A 19257-nucleotide genomic window follows, 5' to 3' on the forward strand; every position below is an offset into this window, starting at 1 on the left:
CAACAGGGTTTTATGTTGTCAGACAGTCATGACTGTAACAACTTAACATTTAATCTTTAAAAAGGTCATTAGAAAATTTGCTAAAAAGTACTGTAGCAAATTAAAATACATATATATATATACATATGTATATATGTATGTATACATATATATGTATATATATGTGTATATATATTCGGTATATATATATATATTCATTATATTCATTTTCCTTAAAATATAAGCAAACCTGACAAAGCACCAAAACAGAAAGAATTCACTAAATGGCTAGAGCTCTACCTTTTGTTTCGCTAATACCTCACATCATTCACCAATTACTCCATTTTTTTTTTTTTTTTAAACTTCTTAACACTTCAGAGATGTGGTGCATATGTTTTAGCCCTATCTAATAGTTAGGGAAACAGCATACATTTTTCTCAAGTCAAAGAATTAGTCCAGAACTTGCGTATCTGGCTCCCAGCTCCCTAGTCCCAATGTCACAAGTTGGTACCTCAACATTAGCAACTAACCTTGAGGCAATTTAATATTGCCAAGGTCAAACCAGGGAAACAACACTATCCACCATGTGGGGATTATGAAGTTTAAGGGAGACCATGTCAAAAGCTCCTAGGCCAACACCAACAACATGGTTTTTGTTGGGGGAGATGTGTGTTGACTACAGTTAACACAGCTGAGGCTCCTCTGTAGCTGAAAGTATTCAGGTTTTGCTGATCAAAATTCTCACTTTCCTTAAAATACAAACTTTGTAAATTGACTATCTAAATGGAGTTTGTAAGCTCTTGTGAGGAAGGAATTAACAGGAAGCTAATTATATTTCTTTAAATAGTATACGCCTCTTGACCATACATTGTGGGGAATTGTTAATCACAAAAACTCTTGCTTTTGAATGCATTCCTATCTCTATAATTTCCCCCATTGTGGTCTGCATTGTTGAAACGCCACCCTACTCTTCATGGCCAAACCTATACCTCCTATTTAAAGGTCTAAAGCAATTACTAGACTTTACGCAAAAGAAACAAAATCCCCAAAAGATTCTATTAAAATAAGTTTGGGAAAACAGAGTTAAACAAAACTAAGCAGTTTACTTTAATACAGGACTTGTCAGAGCCTTGACTTTATGTCACTCAGCCTTGTGACTCCAAGCAGGGCTCTACCGGGAAGAAAAAAAATGTTTTAAATCACTTGAATATAAAAATCCTTCCCCCCTTCACAGAGCATTCTCCTGGAATTATTGTTGGAGCGCTTGTACTGGGAAATGTTGGTAGGACCAGTTTTTAAACTGAGTTCCAAGAAATCCTTGAGTTTCACAAAAATATCTCAGAAACCAAAAAGACAAAGAGGAAGCAGACTAAGAAGGACTCTGGCTCACCATATCTGCTTAATTGAAAGCCATTTCTCTTTTGTGCTATAAATATTGAGCATCTGACAATATTTCCTTTGGAGAAAAGAAAACAGGCATGCTCTTAAAATATGCTTCAAAGTTTTAAAATATACCTATTATATGCTGAACTAAATTGGAGATGGCTTTACATATGCATCTTGCTTTCCTTCTAGAATATCACATTGTGCATACATGCCTTCAAAACTCATTTGTTGAGGGGCACCTGGGTGACTCAGTCAGTTGAACGTCCAACTTCGGCTCAGGTCATGATCTCATAGTTTGTGGGTTCAAGACCCGTGTCGGGCTCTGTGCTGACAGCTCGGAGCCTGGAGTCTGCTTTGGATTCTGTGTCTCCCTCTCTCTCTGCCCCTCCCCAACTCATGCTCTCTATCTTTCTCAAAAATAATTTTTTTTAATTAAAAAAGTTTTTAATTAAAAATTTAAAAAATTGTTGAATGAAAAAGCTTGCTTGATAGATTTTTTTTCCTATAAACAAAGTTAACAATGACATGCAAACTGATACACAACTACATTAGTGACATCTTTTGATAAAATTATTTTTAAAAGATATAGAATAAGTAACTCATCCTAGAAAGAAAACAATGCAGATCAAAAATCAGAAGAATTTCTCGTAAATTTACACTCTTTCACCCATGTTCTAACTATCCTTTGTCTCTAAAGAACAAAAAGGAAAGGCCAATTTCATAATAACCACTAAGTGACCATAGTTAGGAAATGTTTTCTTCTCTGTATCTTTGTTTAATCTCTTCCCTGAAAAAAGGGATGCCATTGTGCCTAGAGGCTAAACGTCTGAAAGACAGCCTTGTATATCTACGATCAGGAATGATCTGGATTTGCGAAAATCTCGTGAACCAGGGGAAGAGAGACCGACCCTTCCAGATAAAGATGTTACGTCACAAAAGTTTCCTAAGCTAATACACCCTCAGCTTCAGTGGATGGGCTGGAAAGGCCTCATTCCTCCAATTCCCAGTAGGAAAGGAAAATATCAGATTTTGCACAGAAAACACGCGCATTTGAACCCAAGATACACGTCAGCCATGGCTGAAGAGGGTTCACCGCATTACTCAACTTTCTAAAGTCTAAGTTGTTTCTCCCAGTTAGGTCCAAGGCTCTTCAATCCTCAAATCTCTATTAGGACTCTAAGAGTAGTTCCACTCTCTGAAGTCAAGTGAATACTCACTGATGCCAAGGAAGAAAAGGGTTAGGTCACTGTGAATTAAATGGAAACACGGAAAGGAAACGTACACATGGCCCAGCTCGTGGGCTATTGTGAAAGCCGTGCTCAGTCCACTGTCTTCACTAATAGAACAGCTTCGGTAGGGATCACAGATGGTACCCAGTTCAGCAAGACCTGTTCAAAGGGGGGAAAAAAAAGAAGGAAAGAAGGACTGAGAATTGCTTTAAAAAGCAACTGCGGCTTGGAATAAAAACATGCAGTAGGCCGTTGAAGCCATAGAGGATACACAGAGCACACTCACCTAAGGTGTCACATTTGTCATGAGCTCTGCAGATATCCTGTCTGAAAGCAAAGCAGACTTAGGGCCAGCATAATACCGAAGAGTAAATGTCAACACAAGTAAAACACTTCCCAATCCCCTAGACATTCACAACAGCACCCACCTTGCGGGGGAGGAGGTTACAAAACGCCAACAAGGCCGAGGGTTTGCAACTCACAAAAGCTTGGGAGCCAGTGACTTCCGGATTAAAAGCTACATCTAGCGGTCTCCTTCTGCCCCAGGGGTAGCCACAGAGCAAGTGAAAACCTCTCCAACTGGGACTTTCCCTCCCACAGCGGCGTGAGTGCTTCTAGTTCCTTTGGGAGCATTCCTGAGAAGGCTCTGGATGCCTTTCGTTTCAGTTCTTGTAAGAGTAAGCATTTGTGACTATATCCAAGGTGGCCAACAAGAAATACAGATAGGACAGCGCCCCTCTTGGTTGCCCTGCATGGCGCTTCAAACATTTTTGAGTTAGTAGCTGCCATTTACAAATTGGAAGATTTAAGGGGCGCCTGGGTGGCGTGGTCGGTTAAGCGTCCGACTCTTGATCTCGGCTCAGGTCACGATCTAACAGTTTGTGAGTTTGAACCCTGCATCAGGCTCTGTGCTGATGGTGCGGAGCCTGCTTGGGATTCTGTCTCTCCTTCTCTCTGGCCCTCCCCTGCTTGTACACTCTCTCTCTCTCTCTCTCAAAATAAATAAACTTAAAAAAAAAAATCCATATACCTCGTTACAAGAACAGCGGTGTCATGCTGGATTCCACCTGGATAGTTGGAGTGCTGCCACTGGCAAAAATTTCTTAATGTTGTCTGGGCGTTAAAAGATATGGAAGGTCCTTCCTAAATGCGGAAGAGAATTATGATTGGCCCATTGTGCCGACACCAATTAGATATGCCATTTCGGATACATATACAAGAAAGAAGAAAAAAAACTTTATTACCTGTTCATTATGAATCACAACTAAGTTCACAATAACAATATTAATTAAATTTCCAATACTTGGGTCTTTATAGATAGAGGCTACCTGCAACCGAGATAAATTTTTCAAGGTTAATTGTGAACTCTGTGTAAGCAATAAGCAATACACTTCTTACGCTGGGCTCCACCTCTTGCCATGTTTTCACGTAACATATGCATTTGGTAGTTCTGAATTTGCATTCATTCAACAAACACGTATTAAAACTCTCTTTGAAAAATTCACAGACAGCAGTTTCAGATGATAATGAGACCTAACAAGTCTAAATTTCAAAGTGTTTTCCTTGGAAACTGCATTGCTACGCAACTTACAAGTTTTCGGTGCCAAAGCACTGGATATTAATTTTCGATCACTCTTTCATCCCAGTTGAAGCCCCAGATTGCCCAATTATGGAATCTCACAGTGACCACGCGTTTGCTAATATTGCCATTCTTCATGTTTACCTCCCATTTGTGTTCCTCACAAGCTGGTAACCTGTTTTTTTTTTTTTCCCCAGTATTATCATTAATTATGAGAGCTAACATTCATCGAATGCCTGTTGTGTACCAGATCATTGCTGAAAACTGCACACACATTTGCATTTAGTCCCCACAGCAAAACTCTGAGCTGGGTATTATAATCTCTGTGCAACAAGTAAGGAAACTGAGGCTCAGAGAAATTAAGTAACTGTTCCAAGACTAGACAGCAGTGAGGAGCAGAGCCAGGCTCCATTTGACCCAGAGTCCGGGCTCAAAACTGAAATTCTTCTGAAAGGTCTGAACGTATAGGTTGGAAATGGACTTGACTCAGTGCGAAGGCTGATTAGGTTCTCCTTTCCTTCCTCCAAGACAGGAGAGGGCTGGGGCACATGGGATTGAGCCTGGGGAAGGGGTGAGAGGGGAGAGGAGAGGGGAGGCAGGTTGAGGTGTGGGGTGGGGAGGACAAAGGAGTGGTTCACAGCAGTGAGGGGAAAGAGAGAGAACCAGAGGCGAGGGCGAGAGAGGAAGAAATCCTAAAGCATAGTTCCCAAACACGGCTGCTTTTCTTATTCTTTTGAGGAATTTATTAAAAGTACATTCTTGTTTATATAACTTAGGGTCAGTCCATTGGAAGAAAAGCTATGTTGAGTCTTAAAATGAATGAGGGGAGATTATATGTGCTGCTAAAGAACAATTCCCAGTATTTTTAAAAGAAAAGAATAATACGTATAACACCGTATATTAATACTCCATTCTGGTTTGAAAAAAAGATACATATGCATACATATTCATCTAAGAAATACCTAGAGTTGTGTTGTCCAATATGGTAGCCATTTGCTACATGTGACCACTAAGTACTAGAAATGTGGCTCATCGAAAATGACATGTGGGGTGCCCGGGTGGCTCAGTCAGTTCAGGGTCCAACTCTTGATCTCAGCTCTGGTCATGATCTCATGGTTCCTGAGTTCGAGTCCTGCATCAGGCTCTGCGCTGACATTGCTGAGCCCACTTGGGATTCTGTCTCCCTCCCCTCTCTACCCTGCCCTGCTTGCAGGCACACACACACACACTCTCTCTCAAAATAAACAAACATAAAAAAATAAAATGATACGTGCTGTTGAGTGTAAAACACGTATTGAATTTTGAAGACTTAGTATGAAATAAAAGTAAATTATTGCATTAGCAAGTTTTGAAACGATAGTATTTTGATAGAAAATAAAATACATTATTAAAACTAATTTTACTTTTTTTTTTCCTCACAGAGTGGCTAGAAAATTTAAAAATACATACGTGCCTTGCATTATATTTCTATTGGGCAGTGCTGGTTAGAAACATATGCAAAAAAACCTTTTAATAGTTGTCGCCTCTGGGAAGGAACCAGGGTAGGGAAGGACACTTATTTTTCATTAATAGTCTTTGGTTCTGTTGGATTTTTTTTTTTTTTTTTTTTTTTTTTTTTTTATAATGCAAACCTATTGATTTCTTGATTCAAACCAAGAGTAGGAAAATACAGAGGAGAGATTTGAGGGCCTCATCCCAGGGCTATTTCATTCGAATCTTGGGGAAGGGGACAGAGCTTGCAGCTCAAAAAGCTCCAAGGTGATTCTGATTCACAAGAAGCACTCAAAAGTCTTACGAGAGACCTGAACCTGGTTGTGCAAGTTCATATGTCACACAAAGAGCACTGGGTTTGGGACGTGGACACTCTACAGGTCACATGCAGTCTCTAAGCCCCTGATCAGCTTTACTTGACCACGGGCAAGTGACCTAAGTCCTCTGAGGCTCAGTTTCTCTGTAAAATGGGGGCGATAAGCTTACCTAGGAGAGTTGCCAGGAGGATTAGAAATGCCACCTTGTCACAATGAAGCACACTGTCTAGCGGAATGAACATTCAGGACGGTAGCCCTTATTGTTCTGACAGAAAGGCAACCAATACGTAATCTTAGGTTCTCTTCGGTCACTTGCCTGAATCGTTGAAATGCCAGCCCTGAGAAGGATCTTCCACAGCACTGGGTGGAAACCCATTTCCCAATGGCACATTTAAGGACCTCACAAATCACCTTCTTTGGAATGTACTTACAATTGACATTAAAGTTAAAATATAGTGCTGAAGGTTTGCTCCGTGGTATAAAACCATTTTGTTGTCTGCCACCACCATCACTTCTACAAACCGTGGGTAGGATAGAAAACGTTTTGTTCTTCTGTGGGTCCTCTTTTCCCTCGTGCTGTCCGTCTTGTTACCAGAGGCAGGCAGAGCCTTTGTTGCTAAGCTGCTTTTTAGTACCGCCACATCGTCAGCCAGGCTATGCTTCTCTCCCCGTTTTCTTGTTCTCATTTTCCTCTTGTCTTCACTGTGACTATTTTTGCGTTCTGTAACAAATCAGATGGCGCATATTATGTTTCGAGCCACATCTATTTCATATTAAGAATGTAATTCGCCACGTCTTAAAATGATGCCGCTGTTGTCAAATTACATACAAAACCGAGTTCTACACCCTGTGGACTCCACGGGAGAAACTCAATCTGCACTCTCATCTAAATGACGAAGGACCTGAAATGAGCCTCCCCGGAAGCTTCCATAAATGCTCACTTAAAGTATTAGAAAATCAGGCATGGGTTTAAGGGAAACAATTGCCTATGACTCTTTTCATTTAGTAACAAAGTCCTGCTGGGATTTAAGTGGTTTCCATTCATTGTTCTTTGCCACAGACAAAGGAAGCGCCAACACAGGTACTGAGCTTCAGAGAATGGAAATGGAGATGTCTCATATACACCACTTTTGATATCCAAGGAGCTACAAAATAAAGAGGCCTGAGAGGTGGCGAGGCTAACAGACAATACAAAGGAACTCTAGAAAACGCACGACAAGGTTATTTTTCTATTACTGTCTTAAATAACTGTAACACGTGAAAGGTAAGAATAGAATCACTCCTCTTCGTCGTCATTGAATTTTTAATTAATTTACTTCAGGGCTCAGCTAAGGAAGTGGGTTGAATTCAGAGAGTATGAACGGGCCATTGGGGCTGTGATGGATAGGGCCGGAATAGCTCTACTCATTTCTGACTCTTGCCTAGGTACCCCGTCAGTTCTACACAGTCTTGCTGCTCAGAGTGTGGTCCATGGACCAGCACCATTGGCTGCTCCCACAAGCTTGTTAGAAACGTAGACTCTGGCCCCACTCTACACCTGATACATCAGGATCTCCATTTTAACAAGATCTCCAGGTGATTCATATTCATATGCATGTTTTGAGAAGCACGAGTCTGGAACATGGCTTGAAGCTTGTATTGCTGATGGAAATAATTCAATTTTAAAGTCATCAACCACACAATAAACAGAATAAGCATAAATGTGCCTGCCCAAACAGGCTTGGAGTAAAAACAGAACTTAATCAGTGATGTTGCCTCTCATCTCATAAATGTACTCCCAGGTTTGAATGCCACCATCTTGTAGCCTGAAACAGGCAACAGAATCGTACAATGGACAAGTATGCTTACCTAAGACACGAGTGCTAGAATTTATTACGCCAATAACAAAGATTAAACTATGAGTGGTTTCACATTTGAAGGGTTCACATATTTGACCATGAAAACCATTGCTAAAGCAACTGATGGAGGCCAAGATGTGTATTTTGCCCAAGATGAGTGTTTTAGCAGTTGTTACAATAGTGAAATTAGTTCATACTGTCAAACAACTTATATGCGATTCGGCCATAGATCACATAACTAGCCCAAAGTCTGATTCATAGCACAATTCAATATGACATCCTTTTGTTCGGGTCTCCTTCAAGTACATTCATATACGTTATACCCATGCCATATGGGTCATTGGGCTGTCCCTTTTTAAGTCATCAAATGACTATGGAATAGATATTAATCAAGTACCTACTATGGGCCAGGCATTGAACTAGGCTCTTTGGTGTATGTTACCTCACGCTTCCTTTTAGAATGAGAAAATTAACCTCTACTGAGGAAAATAAATCTCAACGAGATTGAGCAACTCGTCCAATGTCACACGCAGGAAGTGGCCATACAAGGTATGAGATGTGTGTTTGATCACTGCCCTGAAAACCGCTTTATCGGGGCGAGATTTCTCAAGACCTGGGGATTGAAATGGGCTCATGGTTTGGTTGCATCTCAACTGAAAAAAAGAGAGCACCTGGATATTTTCACAAAGACTAGCTCTTTACGGAGGCCATGTTGAAAATGGAATGCTTTTTAATATTAAGAAACTATGTCATTTACTTTATGAGAAACAAATAATCCTGGTTAATGTCTTCTGTAAAAGCTTAAGACAATTATTGAAATCAGTAAAGTTTCAAAGGTTTTAGAGTCTCTTTTTTTTCTACTATTTCATGAATTTGTACTCTACTCTTTACTATTTTCTTTCGTCTACATACAGTGGTTTCATGTTCTTTTCCTTTTCCAGTGTCTTAAGGAGAAGGTACGATTACTGATCTGAGATATTCTTTCTGAATAGAGCCATCGATGGTGCTAAAGTTCCCTCTAGCTCTGCTTTACCTGTAACCCAGACATTCTGATATGTTCTATCTTCATTCTCGTTCACCTCCAAGTATTTTCCAACCTCCCTTTTGACCTCTTGGTTATTTCAGCGTGGGCCGTTTACTTTCCACATTGCTTTGAGTTTCCCACTTTTTAAACGGTTTGGATTTCTACTTTCATCCCACTGTAGTCAGAGAAGGTGCTATGTATTACCTCTATCCTTTAAAATTTATTGAGTTTTTTTTATGGCCTAGCATATGATCTATTCTGGAGAATGTTCCTTGTGCACGTGAGAAGAATTTGTGTTCTGCTGTTGCTGGGTAAAGTATCGTATGGGTATCTGTTGGGTGTAGTTGGTTTACACTGTTGTTCAAGTTTTCTGTTTCCTGTCGATATTCTGCTTCCCTGGTCTAACCATTATAGAATATGGGGTACTGAAGTTCCAAGAGTTACTGGTGAATTGTCCATTTCCCCCTTTATTTCTGTCGGTTTTTGCTTCATGTATCTTGGTGCTTTGTTATGAAGTGCATCTATATTCATTATGGTTAAATCTTCATAGTGAATTGGCCCTTTTTTAGAATTATAAAACACTCTGGCAAGCTTTACTGTATCAATAAAGTAATGTGAAAGCGGCCAGTCAGTATATGATTCCAGTCATATGAAATGTGACAACAGGCAGAGCGAAAGAGACAGAAAGTAGATTAGTTGCTGGAGGTGGGGCAGGGGTGTGAGTGGTTGATAGCTAAAGGGTATGCTGTCTCTTTTTCAAGTGATAAAGATGTTCTAAAAGTGACTGTGATGATGGTCGCACATATCTGTGAATACGCCAGAAGCCATTAAATTGTATACTTCAAATGGATGAATAGGATGATAGGTGAATTAGATCTCAATAAAGCCGTTCCAGAGAGAAAATATGTCAGTTTGTGAAAAATAAATAATATTTACTTCAGGTCTTCCTTAAGTATTTTGATTTATCAGGTTTAGTTAGAGAAAAGTATACCTGCAGTGAGAAAACCACTCAGGAAATGCTGTAAAGAATTCACTCTTTCTGACCACTGAGCGGGGAAAATATACTCTCAGAGAATCAACCGTCAGGGGACTGGCACATGGAAAATCTGAGGAGGAACTGAGTGGGAGGAGGCACTAACTGGAAACAAAGTACACTTATTTAAATAACAAAGCTGAAGAAATCAGGCATTTAGTCACAAAGAGACTACAATGTATAACAGAGAACAACACACGAAAATCCTAATATTCCTGGAAGACATTTCATTCACAAGTAATCTGTATATCAAAGAAATAATTCAGTAGGCTTTATGTGGCATGAACAAGCAGGAATAAAATGACTTCTTTGGAATCAAAAACAACATCTTCTCATAGATAATACATCTGATCTTTTACCCTAATCAGTTAGAATCCTATTTGATGACCTAATTGGCTCGACTAATTCCAACCACATTATCTATTTTAACAGGCAAATTTTAATTTAACATTAAAAAATAGTATGAGCTTTAAAGATTCAGGTATTCATAATGACTAAAATGCATGGACGTTGTTTTACTGAGAACTGAAAACACAGGAACTGTAACGTGCATACCTACAAATAGAATTTGTAATAACAGCCAAGGATTTCCGCCAAGGGACATACAGGATAAAAAGAAAGTTGTCCACATTTCTCTTTTATGACCTGGTCGCATCATAGAACTGAGTCCTAGTGTTTCCAATTTGCAATGTTACTTTGCTACCAGTTTTATCAGAATGGGCTCCATAGTGAAATTTCACCCTGGTGGAAAGCACAGGACAAAAGGCACATTTTTGCTCTTCTGTCCCCTCCTCCCACCACTCCCCCCAAGAAGCTTTACATGTATTAGTACTTTTTGTTGAGATATAATTTGTATACCATAGAATCCACCCTTTCAAAGGGTATAATTCAGTGGTTTTCTTGAGCATATTCATAAACTTGTGCAACCATCACCATTATCTGATTTCAGAACATTTTCATTGCCCCATAAATAAGTTCTGTACCCATTAGTGGGCACTCCCCATTGCCCTTCTCCCTCTAGCCTCTGGAAATCACTAACTTATGTATTTATGGATTTGCCTACTCTCTCATGTCATACGGACAGAGTCATACACAACGTGGCCTTTTGTGATTGGCTTCTTTCACATTTTATTTATTCGTTTCTTAATTGGCAGCATTTGGGTCTAACAATCCAACTGGATAATTCTACTAGGACCATGCGTGTACAAGTTTTTGTGTGACCATGCTTACGTCTCTCTTCGGTATGTACCTAGAAGGAGAACTGTTGTGTTTACCATTTGGAAGAACTGCCAGCTTGTTTTCCAAAGTGGCTGTACCATTCTCTTGCCTCTTCTTAAAGTTCAAATATGACACTCAGAAATAGGAGATCATTTTTTCAAGATGGTTCTCCTTCGAGGATTCCTCAAAAACTCATCACTTAACAAAATAACTTAGGAGTGACCCGTACACCTTCAAATCTTAAAACAGTGCGTTGAGCAGAAGAAGATATACCGTTGTCAAATAAGCACACGAAACTACGCTCAGCATCGTACATTATCAAGGAAATGCAAATTAAAACAACATGAAGATATCGCTACATGTCATTTACAACGGCAAAAATCTGGAACACGGACAACGCCAACTGCTGGCAAGGATGTTAACAACGGGAACTCTCATTCATTGATGGTGGGAATGTAAAATGGTACAGCCACTTTGGAAGACAGTTTGTCAGTTTCTTACAAAACGAACCATACCATATTATGTACCAATCAAGCTCCTTGGTATTTACCCAGAGGATTTGTTCACAGAAAAACCTGCACATGGAGGTCTATGGCTCCTATTCATAATTGCTAAACTTGGAAGCAACCGAGATGTCCTTCAGTAGCTGAATGGATAAATAAACTGTGACACAGCCAGACAATGGAACAGTATTTAGCGCTAAAAAGAAATGAGCTAGCAAGCCATGTAAAGACATGAAGAAACCTTGAATGCATACTGCTAAGTGAAAAAAGCCAATCTAAAAAGGTTATACACTGTACTGATTCCAACTATGTGACATTCTGGAAAAGGAAAACTATGGCGAAAGTAAAATATCAGTGGTTGCCAGAGGCTGGGGCACGAAGGGATGGGTGGGCAAAGCAGAGAGGATATTTAGAACAGTGAGAATACTGTGTATGAAATCATAATGATGGATACATGTCATTTTATGCATTTGTCCAAATACAGAGAATATAATTTTTTTTTAACTTTTTTTTAATTTATTTTTGAGACAGAGAGAGACAGAGCATGAACGGGGGAGGGGCAGAGAGAGAGGGAGACACAGAATCGGAAGCAGGGTCCAGGCTCCGAGCCATCAGCCCAGAGCCCGACGCGGGGCTCGAATTCACGGACTGCGAGATCGTGACCTGAGCCGAAGTCGGACGCTTAACCGACTGAGCCACCCAGGCGCCCCCAAATACAGAGAATATAAAACACCAAGAAGAAATCATAATATAAATATGGACTTTACGTGATTAAGATATAATCATTATGGTATATCAATGTAAATTCATCAACTGTAACAAATGTACCCTCTGGTGAGAGATGTTGATGGTAGGGGAGGCTATACAGGCCCGAGGGTAGGGGATGTATGGGAAATTTCTGTACCTTCCTCTCATTTTGCTATTAAAACTGCTCTATAAAATACACTTAAGACAAAAACAAACAAACAAAAACCACGAAAAAGCATAATGAAATGCACATTTGCCTTCAGAGAAAAGTGCAATATTTTGCAGTCTCCACCCTTGCATGCACAAAGAAACAAATGAGGCTGGTTAAACAGCTGGAGGGGGCAGGGGTGTGTTTCCTAAGGCCACATCATAAGCACTCAAGTTGTAACATTTTGTAACAAGAAGATGAGTTAATATTGGCTTTTCCAACTGCTTTGCGTTGCTGACTACTAAGCGGAACCAGTGATGCTTACACCAGCACAGTGTTCCAAGATCTCACGCGCTGAAGGGAGCACGCTTCAAGCCCTATTTGACTTTGGGCAAGTATCCCACCCTCCTGCCAATGCCCACCTTTCACTCTCCATTCTCTCACTTATAAAGCTCAGTAAGAACAGTACCCATTTCATAGACTTGTCTGAGGAATAGTTGGAGGTCATGCACATAAAGTGCCTAGCACATAGGAAGCAACCAGTAAGTAGAGTTATTCTTTCTATTCTTTTTTACAAGTCATAAAGGACTTAAAGGAACCATTTAAGGGAGAGTGACTACATAAAAACAATTATCTGGGGTACAGTGACAATTCCAAAGATATAAGCTATTTGTACCCTTAAATGATCTTTTCTAAGTCACTTCTCTGGACCTCAGTTTCCTGACCTCTTAAATGGGCATGTCAGGGCATGCTCCTATGTTACGGTGGTCTTGAGAATTAAATAACAAAGTACATAGAATATTCCTTATATGTTACATGTGGAATTTTAAAAAATTACTTCTGGAACACCTAATTTGTGAAGGTAGTGAGCTAGGTAAGTTGAAATAAACAATATCAAAAACAAAACAAAAATAAAACTTGGGGCCAATCCTTAAAAAAATTATATTATAAAAATTCAAGATGGCGGGACGCCTGGGTGGCTCAGTCAGTGAAGCATCTTGGTTTCGGCTTAGGTCATGATCTCATGGCTCATGGGTTCAAGCCCTGCATGAGGTTCCGGGCTGACAGCAAGGGGCCTGCTTGGGATTCTTTCTCTCACCCTCCCCCTATGCCCCTCCCCTGCCTGTGTTCTCTCTCTCTCTCAAAATAAATAAATAAACTTAAAAAAAAAAAAAACCAACAAATTAAGATGGTTTCATTATTTAAAACCTCACAGTAAAAAAAAAAAAAAAACCTGTAACATTTGGCTATTTTTGGTAAAAAATATTTTAAAGGCGCTTCATGTCACATTGCCATACAATAGAACGCATATGGCATTACAAAATAACTGGAATCATTTTAGAAACTAACATTCAAGCCTTGTTATTCAGCAGTCACTCAATGAGAGTTTCATGTCCGCCGGGGTTGGGCTAAGGAGACTCAAACGTTAACTTTAACAGTTGGGAAGTTAATTATTGCTCTCTATTTTCAGAAGGTTTATCAAAATTTAACTGAACTTCCTTAAGGCACTGAGCCACCTTGTGACCTCATGGTCTAAGTGGGCAGAGAAATCATAGCACAGAACCAAAGGGAAGACTATGCCTCCCTTCTGCTCCACCTTGGCCTGGCAGCCAAAGGAAACCGGACAGGAATCTGTGGGTCCTGCTCCTGGCTTCTGGAGGCAGACCAGCCCCGGTTTGTGGCCCTGCCTGAGCACTCCTATAACTGCCCTTTGTGCCTCAAAGCCTCAGTTCCCTCATCTGAAAAATGAGGATAATAACAGGATAACAACAAAAATGAGGATTATAACAACAATCGTAATAGCAATGACAGCACATTGAAGGGTAACTGTGAGGATAGAAAGAGAGGGTGTCCAAAACGTCCTCAGAGCAAAGCACGGCATGCAGGAAAGACCCACTAAGTATTTAAGGTGATAATAATGATGAGTGATGTCTTTACTAGTCGTTTGCAACAGATCTCCTCTTTAGGAATTCGTGTGCTGATACTAAGGTTTCTCAAGGAAAACAGTTCTATTTCAGAAAGACTCTTCTACAGGAAAGAAGGGAGGGTGGGGGAGGGGACCAAAGGGTGAAGGGCCGGTCCCTGCTCCAGTGGGACATCCGGTCCAGTGACAAGCACACGCGCACTGATAGGGGGAAGACAGTCTGAGATGTCACGGGATGGAAACAAAGGCCACAAACGCTTCCATCTCTCAACTGACTCCAAGAGCCGATAACATACCGGGAAGAAAAAGGAGAGGCCAGTGGCATTGCCCAGACTGTCTTTGTTCTCGTCAGATCTAAGATCTGCATTACTCCCGTCTGTTCAAAGGGTTCATGAAGCCTTCAGAGATTCGGTTGGAGAGAAAAAAGTCTATTGGGACCAGAGGACGATGGATAAACAAGACCCATAGCGGGGGCGGGGGGTGGGGGGGGAAGGTAAAACATAAAAAGAAAAACGGCCATAAAACCAATGAATGTTCTAATAATAAAGGACAATGAGTTTCCAGCAACTGGGTATGGAAGGAGCTGGGGGGTGGAGGGAAGACTGTCCTGGATGAATGAAAACTCACCAATGTTTAATTTTTTTAAAGGTCCTCAACTTGCTGGCTTTAAAAGCAAGAGTGAATCCCCAGATACTCACTGGGATATGTCAAACCCATTTCTCTGTACAAATGGTGAGCTTTGGGGAAAACACAAATGGCGCGCACAGTGTCTCGTGATGCTCTGTGCTCAGTGCCGGCAGGGAAATACGTGCAAAGGGCAGTGGTGGAAGACAGTTTGCTAAAACTCCTTTTGGCTGGCCAGAACCTTTGTGAGCTATGTTTCCCTGAGAGTGGTTCATGGGACATTAGTCCCAGAACATATTTCCAGAACCGAATAATGTAGGTTTGCAAAACATTACATGCAGCATTTCCATCTGGGACTTTCTCCATGCTCATTAGCATTTTAAGAACGTCAAGTCTTGCAGGGAAGAACCCAGTGTACATTTGTTGAACCACATAAGAGGGAAACTTACGGGCTCTTGGCGAGGTTACAGGGCAGGTGAGGGGGACTGACCCAGTCCTGGAAAGACAATGGAAAGAAGTGTATTGAGGAACTTTCCTCTGGGCGGGGGCCGGTGGGGGGGGGGAGGGCGGTGGCAGAGAAGGGGATGCCATTGGAAGAAAACACTTGAGAAGCTTTCTTGCAGAGTTCAAGGGGCTCGGGTGGGTTGTGGGCTGTGGGTGGTGGGAGGCACGTCTGAGGGTCATCACACTATCTTCCAGCGGGTGGGTGCCTCCAGCCAAATGGGGAGACTCAGGGCACTACACCCAAAGGCCCAGCTTCCGTATTCAACAGCTGCCCCTTCCGCATTCAACAGCCTGCACCTCATTCAACAAAAGCAGTAACAAGGGGCTCCTGGCACAGTAACGCTGGCTGACGTTTGTTGAGTGGGTTTCTCTGTGTCAGGGACTCTTCTAAGCACTTCATATCGATTAACTAGATCATTCCTCCAAGCAACCAGATATGGGAGGGACTATTCTATCCGTTTCAAAATGAGGAAACTGAGTCATACTTGAAATAACTTGAGAAAATATTTAAAGAATATCTATTTGACGTAGTATAACATGCTGAACATACCCAGGCCTGCATGTCACTAAGAGACTGTTTGGTTTTACTATTAATATACTGCAAAATACTCTTCTGGAAATGTTGGTTTTGACTCATTCCATTCTCTCCACAGTAAGGGGAGCCTGGCCTTTCTGGCGGTGGGGTGCCAGCCGCCCACAGCCACCCTGTGCTATCTGCAGCCTGCTTTGGATGGCCGCCTCCCAGGCCCCTTTGTGACACAACTTGGGACCTTCTAGGCCAGCACTTTCCAGAAGAAATAAAATGTGAGCCACACATGGAAGTTAAAATTTTCTAGTAGCACATCTTAAAAACACCAAAAGGAACAGATGAAATTAATTTTGATGATATTTTCTATTTAACCCCATATATCTAGAATATTATCATTTCAACATGTGGCACTAGGCCACATTTCAAAGGCTCAGGAGCCACATGGGGCTGCTGGCTGCCATTATAGGACGGTCCTTTCAAGGTGCTCGCAGAGTGAATACCGGATCCAACATGCTGTGCCGGGGAAGTGTGGGCTTGGGACTCAGAAGGACTTGCATTTAAATCCCAGTTTCTCCACATTCAAGCTGTGTGACTTTAGGCAAGTCATTTAAGGTCTTTGTGCCTCCGTCTTGTCATCTGTGAAATGGGGATAAGGAGAGTTCCTCCCTAACAGGGCAGTGGGGAGGATTCAATGACTTCATACACACAGAGGAACGACACAGGGCCAGGCTGTGTAAAGGCTCTGAGGGCCTTGGTTCTGGGGTGCCTCGTGACTAAAGATGAGCAGCCCCGAAGGCTGCAGAAAAGAGGTGGCCCCAGGGCTTGCTGCTATCCGACCTTTCACTGCAGCTGCAGTGGCTCTCCAGCTGAATGTGGGGGGTCGAGGTATCCCTCCCCTGTCAGAGATTAAAGAGCAGTTGGCCCTGCAACTCTTTAAAAAGGCTTCTAGGCAACTCCTTGGGGGCATATCTCCCACATTCCTTTGATACACATCTCCCAGTTTACACACGACTGAGGACTAGCTTCCACACCACAGCCCGGACTACACATCCTTTCTCCTCCTCATGTCCGTGTCTCAGCCACCACGGAAATGAGTGGTCACAGGGACACAGTCTAATCTGATTACAAGTAGAACCACCTGGAACCCTCTGCAGTCACAAGCCACCCTCCTGCAGCACCCTGGCCCAGCTCAGATGTTCTGTTGCTTTAAATTCAGCTGTTGCTTTAATCCCCTACATGAATTAAGAGCCTGTTATCTCTCCCTATAGCCTTGAGATAGCTTCCTAAAGGATCTCAGTAGTTTATTCCTCATTATCCTTACGCATCAAATAAATCCAGTGATATTCCCAAATCTCATTTGAGGTGCACTTTGGAACATCGTCTTTCCAAGCGCGGCTTCCACCAACGGCCTTCCCTTGACCTGCAGCTTGGAAAGTACACAGGACGCAGAAGTAAGAGGCCTGTGCTCAGGGCCCAGTTTTTCATTCACCCTACTTCCAAGATTACGAATCCCTTCAAAGTGCTGAGCCTTGATCCTCTCTGATCCAGAAAAAGAAGGAATGGAAAAGAAGTTCTCTCTCAAGTTCCTTCCAGTATTAAAAAATTGTGAGTTCTTATCTTTTATAAGATAAAATCAAATAATGTTGAAAAATGAGCTCCTAGTTCAACACAGGCTAAACCCACCAGAGTGTCCTCTCCTGGTCAACTGACACTTGGAAAGAGGGTGTCAAAGAGACAGCCAAACAGGGGGCAGGGTGGGAGGGTGGAAGGAGCCAGAGTAAATCCAGAGCAGAGAGACACCCACAGAAAAGAAGTGGGTGGCAGCTTATGTTCAAGGGAAGTGCAGTGTGTGTGTGTGTGTGTGTGTGTGTGTGTGTGTGTGCGTGTCTCCATTATTCACTGCACATTTTCTATTTGGCACCTGCTAAAACAGATAATAGTTGCTGAAAACCATTTCCATTCTCTCTAATCTAACTTGTTAGAGTGGAAAGGCATCAAATGTGAGAATTAGGAAATTGGCTTACAAGAAAAAAAAAAAAAAAAACAGCACATCATCAGGAAACTTTGGAAAAGCCTTAAACTGTCCTCGGAGCAACTTGGGACTAATGGAGTCCTGTCTCTCATTCCACACACCACAGGCCAACTGCTTTCTTCAACCCCCTGCTCTGATTCTAATGTCCCGCGAGAGATGAAGAGTAATAAATCAGCAAGCATTGCACCAACATTTACCCCTTGCTTTTGCTCCTTCTCAGACCCCACCACCTGCAGGTACATAAAGCATCGTATCTTGCATTTCCTTATGCTCCTTTTTGGGGTCTTCAGAATGCTTCATATTTATTGATTCGCAGCTGTACAGAATGCCCATGCAGAAGTCTGGCCCAGACAGGAGCCGACTTTGGCTACTCACAAATGGCTACAGTAACAATTCTGTAATGATCTGAGTATCAAAGAGAGCCTAACTTTGGCAGATACAAAGTTAAACCGTTTAAATCTCAACTGCATGATAAAATAGCCCTTCATTGAACAAGTGGGTTTATTCCCTCATACGAAGAGAACTAACAGATTCTACAGCATCTTGCTTCAAAAAGACGGCCCATTCAATACAGAGAAAGACAGATACCATATGGTTTCACTCTTATGTGGATCCTGAGAAACATAACAGAAACCCATGGGGGAGGGGAAGGAAAAAAAAAAAAAAAAAAAAAGAGGTTAGAGTGGGAGAGAGCCAAAGCATTAGAGACTGTTAAAAAACTGAGAACAAACTGAGGGTTGATGGGGGGTGGGAGGGAGGACAGGGTGGGAGGGAGGACAGGGTGGGTGATGGGTATTGAGGAGGACACCTTTTGGGATGAGCACTGGGTGTTGTATGGAAACCAATTTGACAGTAAATTTCATATATTAAAAAATAAAAAATAAAAAAAAAAAAATAAATAAAACGTAAAAAAAAAAAAAAAAAAAAAAAAAAGACGGCCCATTCAGATCAGATGAAGAGTCTGAGCTCTGCCCCGATGAACCCCAAATACTTCTTCCCTCTGTTAGTCTGCACGCCTGACCAATTTCCCTCTGGCCGTGACCAAAGCCTTCTGAAGTTTGTTACATTTCTTCTTGAGAAGGAGGCGTGCATCTAAACTTGTTTTAGGGGCTTACCTGGAAGATAAACACATTGGCCAGGTATTCTATGACC

The 19257-nt window shown here is 41.6% G+C and overlaps 1 protein-coding gene across 2 annotated transcripts in view; it reads right to left on the reverse strand.

Moving 5' to 3' along the window:
* Positions 1–19257, reverse strand: part of ADAMTS9 (ADAM metallopeptidase with thrombospondin type 1 motif 9) — a 160610-nt gene that overhangs the window by 125982 nt on the left and 15371 nt on the right. For both annotated transcript variants that reach the window (XM_042929907.1, XM_042929906.1), the window contains exons 4-8: positions 6413–6702; positions 3839–3922; positions 3625–3737; positions 2881–2921; positions 2648–2753 (exon numbers count right to left, since the gene is read on the reverse strand). In XM_042929907.1, the coding sequence (XP_042785841.1) occupies positions 2648–2753; positions 2881–2921; positions 3625–3737; positions 3839–3922; positions 6413–6702 (634 nt within the window). The remainder of the gene's footprint in view (positions 1–2647; positions 2754–2880; positions 2922–3624; positions 3738–3838; positions 3923–6412; positions 6703–19257) is intronic.

This window comes from Panthera leo, chromosome A2 (assembly GCF_018350215.1).
Source record: "Panthera leo isolate Ple1 chromosome A2, P.leo_Ple1_pat1.1, whole genome shotgun sequence".
Taxonomy (NCBI): Eukaryota; Metazoa; Chordata; class Mammalia; order Carnivora; family Felidae; genus Panthera; species Panthera leo.